Raw genomic sequence first — 14,762 nt, 5'->3', positions numbered from 1 at the left:
ACTGCTTCCTCCAGCTGAGGAAAAGCTGTAGGACAGGATTAATTAGCACAGCATGTGTGATCACTTTGTTTAAGGATTCCTTGTCTGTTTCCATGGTTACACTACAGGAAGCCACACGCTCTTCCAAAAGTCAGTGCTGCTTGTATTAGCGATTATTATAACTTTTATGAAGCGAACATAAAGTAAAAAGGTAATGGGAAAGATAGCCAGGTGAGCATATAATATTTGCATATTATTACTTATTCTGTTTTGGCCTGAAGATCTATAGGGATAGTTTCATGACAATCCAGTAAGGTGAATTTCAGATCTTGCTCTTTTTGCCAGATTAAAAAAAAGTCACCAAAACAGCACCCTGCCCATGTCAATTCTCGACAGTAAGAAGACAGTAAGAAGATGAGGCAGTTGTCAGAAGTCAAGGCACATCACCTAATCGCCATGGCTATCATTAACACAACACAAAACTGATAAAGTTATAGGTGAAGCAGCTGTGCTGTTTATGTTTTGCTTTGTGTACTTCTGCCATGCAATAAATTCTACATACAATGCATACCCAAGATAATTTAATGCCAATTAAATTCTTCTTAATCACTTTAAACAGTCCTTTGTGAACATAAATAATGCAGTTAAAAGCATGTGTGCTATTCTCCACACCTACAACATAACTTTACATGTTCAGTAGTGATTTTAATCTGTGCTAATGAATGTAAGCACAGAATGCAAGGGATACTCATTATTCAGAATTAATCAATTACGAATGCTTGCCATCCACCTTTGTGTACTAATTTTCAAATATTCATGTTGCAATCGATGCATGCTACAAGAAAGGGCACAACATTCAGCAGAATCTTTCATCTCTAATATCCAGATTTCCTAGTGATTCAAAAGTCAACTGGTATCCTCTTCCACCCTCATGATGTACACAACTGTAGTTTTAAAATTCTGATTACTTAAATGTTTCAAATGGCTCATTCTGTATGAAGACACAGGATTAGAAAAGACTGCACATCTGTATTTCTCAAATGACTTATATTCCTAACTACTCAGAAGAGGCTGTAACATACTCTCTGTAAAAGTGTGTTACACTGATGTAAGAAAAGAAATTATTATGTTATACAAGCATGCATAGCTTGAATATGATAACTGTATTGACAGCTGATTAGGGGGGCTATATTGATACAGGTCAGAAGAATAATCTTTCAAAATTCCAAAAATTCACTAATTCATAATTTGAGTGGAGTAACATGCAGACTTGCCGGATAAAGTGGCCTTCATTAGACTGACCACAAGGCCAGAAGAAACTCAGACCAAAAACCCATGTTCCACATGCCAAAGTTTACAGTGGCAATGTTCTGACAATCTTATCTCAGCTCTATAAACTAAGATATTAACGGGACTTAATCCATGCATGACACGCCTTTGCAGCAAGAGAAATCAAACCAGGAAGCCTCTAATGGACTGTGGTTTGCCAGTTTAGAGGAAACTAGAACTATGGTTACCAGCTTTGGAAGATACTAGAATCTTCAAACCATGATTTTGGATCCCAGCTTGTTCTAAGTCTGCTACTTTTCCTGCTCAGACTAAATGGAGACGATGGTTAGTGATTTCCTGCTTGCAGGGGCAGCCCAAGGTGTTTCAGCTTATTTCCCCATTACTAATCAGAAGCTAAAAATCAGTGATTTTGATTTTTTATTAAGAAAATGCATGCATTTTATTCACAATAGCACCATACTTTTTAAAAAACAAAAATAAAACACCTCTTATACTTTAAATATGTTCTGTGAACCTTTTGCTCTGTAGGCAATGTTTGAAAACTCCACTAAATAACAATTCTGTCCTTAAAATATAAACCACACATTATAGTACAGAGTTTAATACTAAAAAGCTGCTCTTCCTCAGCAATACTAATATCCTATCAATGTTATTGTAAAACTGGAATCATCATGAAATTGTATACGTATACAATTTAACAGCTGGCTGATTTTCTCTTTGCTTTCCTGTTTCTAGTTTTTCATTTAATGAACCTAACTTTGTTACCATGTAAATATTCTCTATGAAGATAACTTCTGCTAATTACACAACAAATATGTGAGTGTGATGCAGTGAAACAGTAAATACATTCTGATTAGTATTTCAGAGTAATAGCAAATAATTTAAAGACAACTCTGAATTGCAAATAGTTGAGTAACAGCATGACTGGGTATGCAACAAAAGGAATTATAGGCAAAAAAATAAGGAGAATGCATATGGCCCAGAAGCTAATTATTTAAATACATAGGACCATAACCAACTAGAGTGAAAGTTTGGGAACAACTGGACTAAAATAAATCAAGTAATAGTTCATTAGTTCCCCAGAGGGTCTTTACTAATGCAATGAAATACTAAAGGCCATTTTAGTCTTAATATGGAAAATGAGCAATACATCGGGTAACAAGAATCAACATGGTAACATTTAGGAAACATATTTCTCATTAAAAAGGAAAAATTACAGGGGAAAGCTGTGAATGTGATATTAGACTTTAAAAGGTCTTTTCTGAGTGGAGTTAAAAGCAGAACTAGTTTGCAATTTTAAGGCACAGTGTACGTTTTGATCCTTGTTTACTACTATCTGAAGAACAGAAGTAGAAAAGGTGCTCATGCGATATACAATATAAGAATTATGTAACAGTGAGAGTGCTGGACTATGACCTGGGAGACCAGGGTTCGAATCCCCACTCAGCCATGAAACTCACTGAATCATAGAATCATAGAATAGAATCATAGAATCATAGAGTTGGAAGAGACCACAAGGGCCATCGAGTCCAACCCCCTGCCAAGCAGGAAACACCATCAGAGCACTCCTGACATATGGTTGTCAAGCCTCTGCTTAAAGACCTCCAAAGTAGGGGACTCCACCACACTCCTTGGCAGCAAATTCCACTGTCGAACAGCTCTTACTGTCAGGAAGTTCTTCCTAATGTTTAGGTGGAATCTTCTTTCTTGTAGTTTGGATCCATTGCTCCGTGTCCGCTTCTCTGGAGCAGCAGAAAACAACCTTTCTCCCTCCTCTATGTGACATCCTTTGATATATTTGAACATGGCTATCATATCACCCCTTAACCTCCTCTTCTCCAGGCTAAACATGCCCAGCTCCCTTAGCCGTTCCTCATAAGGCATCGTTTCCAGGCCTTTGACCATTTTGGTTGCCCTCCTCTGGACACGTTCCAGTTTGTCAGTGTCCTTCTTGAATTGTGGTGCCCAGAACTGGACACAGTACTCCAGGTGTGGTCTGACCAGAGCAGAATACAGTGGCACGATTACTTCCCTTGATCTAGATGCTATACTCCTATTGATGCAGCCCAGAATTGCATTGGCTTTTTTAGCTGCCGCGTCACACTGTTGGCTCATGTCAAGTTTGTGGTCAACCAAGACTCCTAGATCCTTTTCACATGTACTGCTCTCAAGCCAGGTGTCACCCATCTTGTATTTGTGCCTCTCATTTTTTTTGCCCAAGTGCAATACTTTACATTTCTCCCTGTTAAAATTCATCTTGTTTGTTTTTGCCCAGTTCTCTAATCTATCAAGGTCGTTTTGAAGTGTGATCCTGTCCTCTAGGGTGTTAGCCACCCCTCCCAGTTTGGTGTCATCTGCAAATTTGATCAGGATGCCCTTGAGTCCATCATCCAAGTCGTTGATAAAGATGTTGAATAAGACTGGGCCCAAGACAGAACCCTGTGGCACCCCACTAGTCACTCTTCTCCAGGATGAAGAGGAACCATTGATGAGCACCCTTTGGGTTCGGTCAGTCAGCCAGTTACAAATCCACTGAGTGGTAGCATAGTCAAGACCGCATTTTACCAGCTTCTTTACAAGAATATCATGGGGCACCTTGTCAAATGCCTTGCTGAAATCAAGGTAGGCTACATCCACTGCGTTCCCTTCATCTACCAGGCTTGTAATTCTGTCAAAAAACGAGATCAGGTTAGTCTGACATGACTTATTTTTCAGAAATCCATGCTGACTATTGGTGATCACAGCATTCCTTTCTAGGTGCTCACAGACTGTTTGCTTAATGATCTGTTCCAGAATCTTCCCTGCTATTGATGTCAGACTGACTGGGCGGTAATTATTTGGGTCCTCTCTTTTCCCCTTTTTGAAAATAGGGACAACATTTGCCCTCCTCCAGTCTGCCGGGACTTCGCCTGTTCTCCAGGAATTCTCAAAGATGACTGCCAGTGGTTCTGAGATCACATCTGCCAGTTCTTTTAATACTCTTGGATGCAGTTCATCTGGCCCTGGAGACTTGAATACATCTAAACTAGCCAAATATTCTTGTACTATCTCCTTAGTTATTCTGGGCTGTGTTTCCTTTGCTGAATCATTTGCTCCAAATTCTTCAGGTCGGGCATTGTTTTCTTTATCGGAGAAGACTGAGGCAAAGAAGGCATTGAGGAGTTCAGCCCTTTCTGTGTCCCCTGTTTGCATTTCACCATCTTCTCCTCTGAGTGACCCCACTGTTTCTTTGTTCTTCCTTTTGCTACGAACATACCCATAAAAGCCTTTTTTGTTGGTTTTAACCTCTCTAGCAAGCCTGAGTTCAATCTGTGCTTTAGCTTTTCTGACTTTGTGTCTACACGTGCTGGCTATTTGTTTGAATTCCTCTTTGGTGGTTTCCCCCCTTTTCCATTTTTTGTACACATCCTTTTTTAATCTTAATTCATTTAAAAGTTCTTTAGATAGCCACCCTGGCTTCTTTAGGCATCTTCCATGTTTCCGTCTCATTGGTATTGCCTGACGTTGTGCTTTTACTATCTCCCTCTTAACAAACTCCCAGCCATCATGAACTCCCTTTCCTTTTAGTATTGCTGTCCATGGGATCTCACCCAGCACTTCCCTAAGTTTTATGAAGTCGGCTTTCTTAAAGTCAAGAAATTGAGTCCTAGTATGCTTGGCTGCTCCTTTCCGCTGTATAGTAAACTTCAGAAGAGCATGATCACTCGCGCCTAATGATCCTTCCACTTCTACCCCACTAACCAGGTCATCAACATTGGTTAGGACCAGATCTAAAATGGCTGTTCCTCTTGTTGCTTCTCCCACTTTCTGGACAATGAAGTTGTCTGCAAGGCCAGTGAGGAATCTGTTTGACCTTATGCTCTTGGCTGAGTTTGACGTCCAACAAATATCCGGGTAATTGAAGTCCCCCATTACTACTATCTCCCTTCCTTTTGCATGCTTGGCCATCTGTTCCAGGAAGGCATCATCTATGTCCTCCGTTTGGCTTGGGGATCTATAGTAAACTCCCACAATGAGGTCTCTGTTATTCTTCTCTCCCTTAATTTTGACCCAAATGCTCTCACTTTGGCTTTGAGGTTCTAAATCTTGGATCTCTTCACAGGTATACACATCCCTGACATATAACGCCACTCCTCCTCCTTTCTTGTCTGGTCTGTTTCTCTGAAATAGATTGTATCCCCCCATTATTACATTCCAATCGTGGGACTTATCCCACCAGGTTTCAGTGATGCCTATTATGTCATATTTAGTTTGCTGTACCAAGAGCTCAAGCTCATCTTGTTTATTTCCCATGCTTTGCGCATTAGTGTACAGACATTGAAGTCCATTAATTATTCCCCTGTGTCTCTTATTTAAGGATTTTTTCCTCCCACCACTAGGTCCGTGTGCTGCTTGCTCCATTTGGTCTATGACTGGGTGACCTTGTGCCAGTCACCATCTCTTAGCCCAACCTAGCTCACAGGGTTGTTGTGAGGATGAAATGGGGAGAACCACCATGTTTAACACCTTCAGCAATCAATCAATCAATCAATCAATCAATCAATCAATCCTTAATACAAGATAGGCATTTTGTTAACACAGCTTCCTGTCCAAGTTCCTCATCTCAGTAGAAATGTTTGAAGAACTTTACGAAATCTTCTCAAGTTGTATTCATACCTGGAAGTCTGACTGAGGGTTAAAGGTGATGCTGCTAAATAATCTCAGTTTAAAAGGCTAAAGGAAAACTAGCAGAGCATGAAGACTGTAGAAAAGTCTCTTAAATACAGAGCTTAAATTATCTGTGGCAATGTTAAAACTCTACCCTTTCTAGCTATTACAACGAGGCCAACAATATTCTTTGGGTACAATCCCAGTTTCTCACTGATGTACTTCTGCTTTGTAGAGGCTGTTTTTCAAGTGCCTGTATATTATTTGCAGCCACAAACTGCTACTGAGCTTGCAGCCAAGGCCTAAAATAACTAGTACAACCATCTTTTACAAAATAAAATAAAGTACCAGTTACAAGTAGCGCCTACACAGCAGGCATCTGTGCTCAACAATAACTGCACAAATCCAAAATGCAGGTCTGGCTTCCAGAGCTTCAACCTCTTTTTCCTTCTCATCTGTGTTTCTTTTCATCAGAATTCTATCAGCATGACAAGTTGCTGTTCCTCTACATGACATGTCTGGAGGAGAAAGAACAACTGGGAATTGCCAGGCTCAAGAAATACCAGCCAGCCAATCTATTAATCTAAATAAACAATGGAAAATGTAAGCCGCCCTCGTGTTTTGGCTCACTTCAGCCACAAACACTCATATACACACATCAATAAAACAATCATTTTGTGTCAGGACAGCCAAGTCCAACTTCCTTCTTCCTACACCCTTGCCCAGTGGAATTCTTAAGTACACTGACATATTGCAATAAGAGTGTTTTTTATGTTTTGGGGGGAACAGGAATAGTTTGCTAATGGTGCATTAATTTATTATTTTATTGTGGCCAGCTTTAACCAGTTAAGGTCATTTTTACCTGCGGCTGCTGCTTTTAACTTGACTTTGATGTGTGTTTTACCTGGTGTATGTTTTATGTATTTTTATTGCTTGATTCTTTATAGTTTAATATATTTTTATTGCACTGTGATTTTATATTATTGCAGCTCACCTTGAGTGGCACAAAGTCACCAAAAGGGTAGGACTGAAGATTTTATATGAATGAATAAACAAATATTAAGTCGCCACATGAAACTTATGGCCAGATGTGACTGGAATTAGATGCATACTTCTACCAGAAAAGCAGTTAGGGTGGCTTGTTAAAATTGCTTCATAAGAAAACACCATATTTTATATAAATATTTACTGCAAAGTTACTAGTCATGTAGCTTGTTAGGATCAAGAATGCTGTAATCTATTTTTTAAAAACCACTACGTTCATGGATACATGTTGCATTTTACATTCTCCTCTTACTCAGCATAATTTTAAATACACTGTACTGAAACAAAAATGAGCAACTTCCTTTATTGCAACATTCCATCATGCCCCCACTCCAACAAAAGTTCTCTAAGAAGTTTATAATTCTCTATCTGCTCTACGATCCAAAATAGCAACCTTATGTAAAAGCACTGGAGACTTTAAATCTATAAACAATCAAGTAAAAAAAATATGAAGAAAGGTCAAAGGCAGTTAGCTCTGCAGTTCAAGTTTCACTGTGTGATTAGTTAACTTAAAATATTAGTTTTATTTGCTGGCTACAGCCAGCACATTAGCTTTGCTTTGGGAAGTAGATAAAGTATATCAAATTCACACCCAAATCAGCTCAATTTACTTCTCATTTAACTGTGTAACAGGGAGAACTCGTGCCATATTTTAAAAACCTTTAGAATTTCAAATTGCCTTGTAATAAAAAGAAAAAAAATACCACTTGTCTTAGCAAGCGATCCTAATCTTCTGGGAAGGGCAGATGAATGGCCAATGGAAGTTGCCAACATCCCACTTTGTGGGTGAGCAGGAAGGCTCACCACTGGAGCTTTCCTTGCTGAGGTGCTGGAAAGTCTACCAAACACTGGTCAGCCAGAGGTGCTCTGCTGGTGATGGGCCCAGATATGGGGCGTGTTGGTGACACGTCAGAGGAAGCTGCAGATTGCAGGCCCCAAGTCCCTTTGTTTTCCAGACATATCTCCCCAAATGGCTCTGAACTGAACTGCCATCACTGAAGATGGCATAGTAGTAGCAGGGAAAATAAAAACACTTCAGTGAGGGCAGGGAGAGAGGAAAAGGTCACTTCCAGAATCTTCTACCCTATCCCACAGGACTTTGGTGGTAGATCAGTGATGGGATTCTACACACACACAACTGCTCTCCTTTGTGCAACAATTATTTCCAAAAAGCACACCATACATGGCCTTCAATTCTTCTCATGATTTCTACAATTTTTAATTTTATTAAAAATCCCATCTGTGTTTTCATTGTCTTTGATAAATAGATTCATCTTCATAAATGCTATTTTAGAGTGCTGCTGTATGGTAGTAAACACAGCCCTGAATTGTTTCTTTGGTGGGAGATTATTATCTATATTTACAAATCCATCAGTTTTCCAAAGGTCTAAGCTCTGAGTATTATTATTTTTTTAGCTCGGAGGAGGTGAAGTGTCCCTGGGACACTGAATTAAAACTGTGAGTTGCACTGTTGAGTTTTATAAACTTGTGATACCAGATCTGAAGGCCATCTCTTCAGGTTTGAAAAGTCGTTAGTGATTTCGTATTTATTACTCTGAAAAGATAAGCCTTCTCCAGAAGAAAAGCAGATTCTTTACTGACATCCTATCTGCCGAAATCAACCAGCTACATTTAAATTTCTATTTCTTGTGTGCATAATAAGGATAATAGCTTCACAATAATCCTTGTGCAACAACCTTCTAAGAAAATAGAAACATGAGAGAAATATATTCCAAGAGCAGCAAATCATTTGATGTCTTTGGTGGAAGAGCAACTTTGCATATAACTTTGTAATATTAATACTTCTGAAGAGACAGATTTGCTTTACTATTTCTCATTATGGCAATGTGGGATCATGACCCTATATAGCTTTATCTGGTAGTTTAAAATTTTATTATAGTTTTCACCAAAAAAGTCAACTCATCTTGTATTCAATTTCACAATATCATGATACAGCATAAGGAAATAATATAAATTCAATTAAAAACATTTATCTTCTCTTTTCTACCCAAGTCTAACTACAGATTTTCATTAAACACAATGTAAAATAATATGGGGAAGACTCAACACTCGATTGACAGCATGAAAGTATGTTGCTGGAGACTAGTCTTTCAATTAAGAAGCGACCAAGAAACATCCTAAATATGCTTAAAATGCTTCAGTGTCTTCCTGAGCCCATAACTGTATGGAGAAAGTATTACTTATTTGCAATAACAAAATTTCCTTCAAGTTAAATACCATGTTAATAAGAAAGACTGTACTCAAACTTTCTACCTAGTACTGAGACAGGTTACTTCTTTCCATACTCTTGTCATTCAGTAGGATATGAAGTATTTTTATGAATTTTATTTTATCAGTCATCACTGTGTCCAGAGTCAGCTTGTGACGAAGAGAAAGATAGCTGAAACATTTCCCACATCATTATAAGATAATCTTTTAATTAATAGCTTTCCTACCAAAATCTGCCAGCTTCAACTCCCCAGTGTCACTGATCAGAAGATTTTGGGGTTTCAGGTCCCTGTGCAAAATGTAACGCTGGTGGATGTACGAAAGTCCTCGCAGCAATTGAAATAAAAATAACTGGAAAAGAGGAGGAAAAACATTGTCTTTATTAATACTTGCATGCAGAGCACTGGCTTCCTTCACACAAAAAAGCAGGGTGTCTGCATATGGGCAAAACACTTCCTTGGCAGCTTTGCTACAGGTGTGATTTTAAAATACCAGAATTTATTTTTAAGCAATGTTTAATATGTAGAGGTAAGAAACATCCACTTCACTGCATCCAACTCTATTCACCTGCTTTAACAATCCTTAACAATAACTACAAACAGTAGAGTCAATCCCTATCAAGCCACAATTATATTCTGTTTACCCATATGGCCTTAGAGATTAGGTGGTAGCCTGAAGACAGATGTGTATCTTCACTAATTAAAGAAAACAACAGCATATGGAGAAGAGGAAAGGAGAAGAACACAGTGCTGGGACAAAAAATATATATGAAAGTAGTGAAAAAGGATATCAAAAATATATAAATGCCAAAGGCTTTAATTCTCAAATATTTGATACAAGAGTTTATTTTTAAAAACTCAAAATGTGACCAAAGAGGGAATTTTAACTTATTCACAATACTTCTAAAGATAGGCTAACTGTGGGATTAGATATGTTCTCAGTATGCTAATATATACAGGAACTCACTGTGCACTTTGTATTTTCTTATAATTTCAAATCTCATATGAAAGTCACTTGTCAGAGGACTACATCAAATATTAGGCTTCTTATGTGAGTTTCTTTTTGCTGATTTCACCTCAGCATGCCAGATATTAAGGCTACTCTTCAGTAGCAAATCTTTTGTAAAAACAGTCGTAAGGTTATTATTACATGACAAGATAATTGCAATATATCATAGACATAACACAAACATTTTACTTCACCCAGCCGTTAAGCTATTTGCAAACAGTGATGTCCTCTTGTTTGTGTAGGAATATTAGACCATTAAAAATTCTCAGAATCAATATACCGGCATGAAGTAGTTCCTAATTAGCTATCAACACAGCACCTGTATGAATTTATGGAATATGATTACTGAATAAACCAAAGGGCAACATGAAAGTACAGAAATGTCATGTTACTGAAGCTGAATATTTAATTAAATGTCCTTTCCTCTCTGCCTGTTCACATGATAGTATACTGTTAATTTCTGAAAGAAACTGAAGATATACAAGGGTAACAAGTACAGAAATAAATTAGGAAAAAATTACACTTCAGGTGGCATTTTTGACACAATGTATTTTTAAACAATGAAATGAAGCTGGCTAGTATAAATCTTAAATTTTAGATTATACATTATAAAAATAGCTTTCTCACCTCCCAGTACAGGGAGGCCTGATTGATTGATTGATTGATTGATCACTTTTTGAGGAACTTTCCCCACAAAGCAGCTTAACCATATCCACTAAAAACCTACTCCACCTGTGCAGGAGTTCATATGTGAAGTGCTCTGCAGTACTGAAGCAAAGTTGTAAGATTTCAATTATGTCACACCTAGATTTTTTTATTTCAAGTCATCAGTCGGAAAAAATGGCAAGCCACACATTAAAGACAAATGAACAAAACTTCCTGTTTGGTGGAATACTATTTATATAGAACAAATATTGTACAATGTTATGTTAGAATACACCACTGTACACCTTGTACCCTCCATTTTAATGTTAACTTCAATACTGTGAGAATATTATGTTGTTGCCAAATTCCAGTTCTTCATTTAGTGAAGTGGCCTTATTTCTGTGTGAACATCAATGAGAAATCTTATAAATGTTGAGTTGAACTCAAGTATGGCACCGCTGGTATGCCTGGACAAAGTGAGGTTCAAATCGCCAGTAAGTTTGGTATTTAGAGCACTGACAAAGTGGCTTAGGATGTCTCCAACACAATTTTATGGGAAACTCTGAAAATAATCAGGATGTCCCACTGGTAAGGGAAAAGAAGGTCAAAGGAGTTCCAAAAAGGGGAACACTCAGACAACATTGGAACAGATGCTACACATATAGAAGCCTACTTGCTTTTATATTTATTAACAAAATTTCTAGACTACCACATATCACACACATAGTGATCTTATCATGCTTTTCAACATATACATTCAACATTGAACAACAACAATATGCCATATTTAAACCATTCATTAATAAAATACAGCTTGCAGAAAAAACTAAAAACTTTATGTAACATTAATGACAGTAATTGCCTCCAAAGGTCTAGCTGAACAGATATATATCATGGGGAAAATAAAAAACAGATTCACATAATGTTAGCTCTGTTGAATTTTGAAGTGCAATCAAACTGTTTAGTTAATCTGTAAAACAATCTAAAGTACTGAAACACCACACTTGATGGCCATGGAAAAAACATGTTTTTGCTGTTTTGCCTTGACAATCGCACTTTAACTGAGGTACTGCTTTCCAATAATGAGTCCTGGGAGCGATGGTGCCATTGGAAGGTCAAATCAATTTAGAAGTTTATGGAGTGTGATATCAATGTGTTAGCAATGATTAAAATGTAAGGGCAAACACATTAAAACCAACAATTTCTCCAATAAAGACGTATCAGCTCTCTCAGCAAGAACTAAGATTCTTTCCACTCTTTCAGACTACAAACTACAAAATTCTCCAGTTTATGACTTTAGAGATTTCCAACAAATTTGAGACTTACTTATTATACTCACAGTAAGTGCGTACATAAGAAAGGTGACAGAAAATGGAAAACTGAAATGTGGAGGTGGGTTAATATTTTAAAGTGTGCCACTGGAAATAGTTTGAGCACTGAAATTGTAAATTTAATATGGAACACCATTAGGGACATGCTTGCCTTTGAAAGAATCCTCTATGTAAAGGCCTCAGTAAAATTAATTATAAATTTAAAGTTAAGTTTAAAGAAAATGGATGATAAGTAGAGAGAGCAGAGGATCTTGAAGTTGCCCTTTAACAGTTAGCACCTGGACAGAAGACTGAGCAGGCACACAGTAATTTTAAATATGCATCTATGGGATGCGTAAACAAGCATGTCTGTTTTGTTTTGTTTTTCAGATCTATAATATTTTGTCCTCTTTTTGGTGATGGGTTAAGTGGTCACCTTAAACACTATATACATAAACCCTTACGTCGTCGTCCCCCAAACTATATCCTAAAACAGATGGTCTTAGAACTAAGTAGAGGGCAGTGACCCTGGGATAAATCTTTAGTGGTACCCGGGACCCAGTGCAGGATGAAAGTTTTGCTGAACAGACTCAGAACAGTGACCACCATGCTATCAAATTCAACATATATAAGTGGACAATTGCCAAGAAAACCCAAGTCACATTTGACTTCATTGGCTCACATTCTAGCAGCAACATCTAGACCTACAGATGCCAAGAGAGCAGTGGAGCTGCTGTAATACCCCAAAAAAGGATGACATGCCTTCAAACACAGAAGACAGACTAGAATTATAACTGCTGGATGACATTTCCAATTTTCATCAAAAAAGGAAAGAAAAATAAAAAGACAAATTTTTATAGACAACTTCTAAAAACTGATTTTTAGCCCAAGTGTCAAATGACGATGATGATGGTGGTGATCTCCAGTGACAAAACTAGCTTACCACCACATCCCTGAAGAGACCTAGGTGCAGATCCCTACTTGACCAGGGTGAATTCTAGTTTGTCTTAAGGAAAACATATTCTTACAGCCCAAATAGCCTTTGAAAGGACATGAAATATGTTAGTAACAATCCTCAGAACAGCAGCATTTTGGGCCTTCTAAGATAGTGGACATTATAGGGGCAGAATTTGCTAAAGACATGATTTCCAGATTTTGAACTCTATAGCATAACTACATTCTTACAAGGGACAGATATCACACTTGCTTTCACAAAAAAGGCTTCCTTCCAACCAATTCCTTTCAGGACTTTTCCATATGGAAACATCCTACAGCAAGACCACACCACTAAGATCTTTATATTTCGAAAAGTACACATTTATACCTTTATTTACTGTGCTTATCAATCTTTCCCGCTTCCTTCACAATGCTGATGTTCTGACAAGTATGATTAATTAACTGAGCAAAATAATACACCTTCCTGATCAGCTAGCATAATGTTAATAGAAGGAAGAAACTGTCCTCCTTGATCAATGAGGTTAAAAGGCTCCTTCACACATCATCACAATCAATGGCTCTTTCAAAATTTAATGAAAATGCTAAAGGAAAAAAACTTGCACAGACAATTCTTGATCGCCTTTCTTTTTTAAAAAACCTTGCATATATACAGTATATGCATCATGAGGGATGAGGGTTCAGTTATGGAAATATACTGTAAGATGATTCAGGTAGTTATGCTTAAAAACTTAGGGGGAAGCATTTTAATTTAATGATCATGCATAGTTCATTAATGTCTAAGTGGAAGAGATAAAATAATCAGTGTAAAATCATGATGATTTAGTTGATGACTGATCACCAGAAAAGCTTATTTTAAAAAATCGATTCTCAATGCCATCTGAAAGAGACAGCCTTAATTTAGCATAACATTATCCTACCCTTTTCTGCACCTGCTTACCCTTCTAAAGAGTAATGGAAAACTGCAACTTATCAACTATATTAAATGCCAAATAATCCTGTTTAGTATATCCACTGTAATTAATGGAAAAACCCAGCCATGCACCACAGACATCACACCTTCTGAGACAAAAGCAGACATTTCAAAGATGTGTAAATGGATAAAATTATAAAGAAATCATATAGAATCATGAATATTTCCAGAATGGATTCTAGATTTCTGCTCAATCCTGTTCATTGATGTAGGTCTGAAAAAGTGTGCTGCCGATGTAAGAATTTCACCTGCATGCATTCAAACTGATCTGATTTTAAAAGTCTATTAATAAACACAGGTTAAACTGCATGTGTTACACCAGTATAGAATAACATCTGTTTATTTTACTGTCTACACATGCACTGTAAGACACACACACAGTATATAGCATACCCAGTATATAGCATATTAAATATTCTCCAAATTTCTTTTTATGCAGGACAATTACTTTCTTCTTTCTTCTATGGCTCCCAAAATATGAAGAGCAATACATATTGTGCTGCTATGTGTCAATCATCTTGGCAGTGTTATGCATGAATATACCTTAGGGAGATTTCAGGAAGGAAAACATACACATTCTAAACAAAGGGGCGAGGGTAATTCTTGATACAATAAAACAAGCAGGTATATTAGTAAACCCTCCTTTAATGCATTAATTTGAATTGCAGGATACATTGAAAAAC

General features: G+C 37.4%; 1 protein-coding gene across 6 annotated transcripts in view; it reads right to left on the bottom strand.

Moving 5' to 3' along the window:
• CDK14 (cyclin dependent kinase 14) overlaps positions 1-14,762 on the bottom strand; it is a 225,947-nt gene that overhangs the window by 107,477 nt on the left and 103,708 nt on the right. For all 6 annotated transcript variants that reach the window (XM_083467689.1, XM_083467690.1, XM_083467692.1 and 3 more), the window contains one exon: positions 9,417-9,540. In XM_083467689.1, coding sequence (XP_083323815.1) covers positions 9,417-9,540 — 124 coding nt within the window. The remainder of the gene's footprint in view (positions 1-9,416; positions 9,541-14,762) is intronic.

The sequence above is a fragment of the Podarcis liolepis genome (assembly GCF_965112155.1).
Source record: "Podarcis liolepis genome assembly, chromosome: 12".
In the NCBI taxonomy this organism is placed as follows: Eukaryota; Metazoa; Chordata; class Lepidosauria; order Squamata; family Lacertidae; genus Podarcis; species Podarcis liolepis.
Note: the sequence above shows the minus strand (reverse complement) of the source record. Positions and strands in the feature narration are given on the sequence as shown.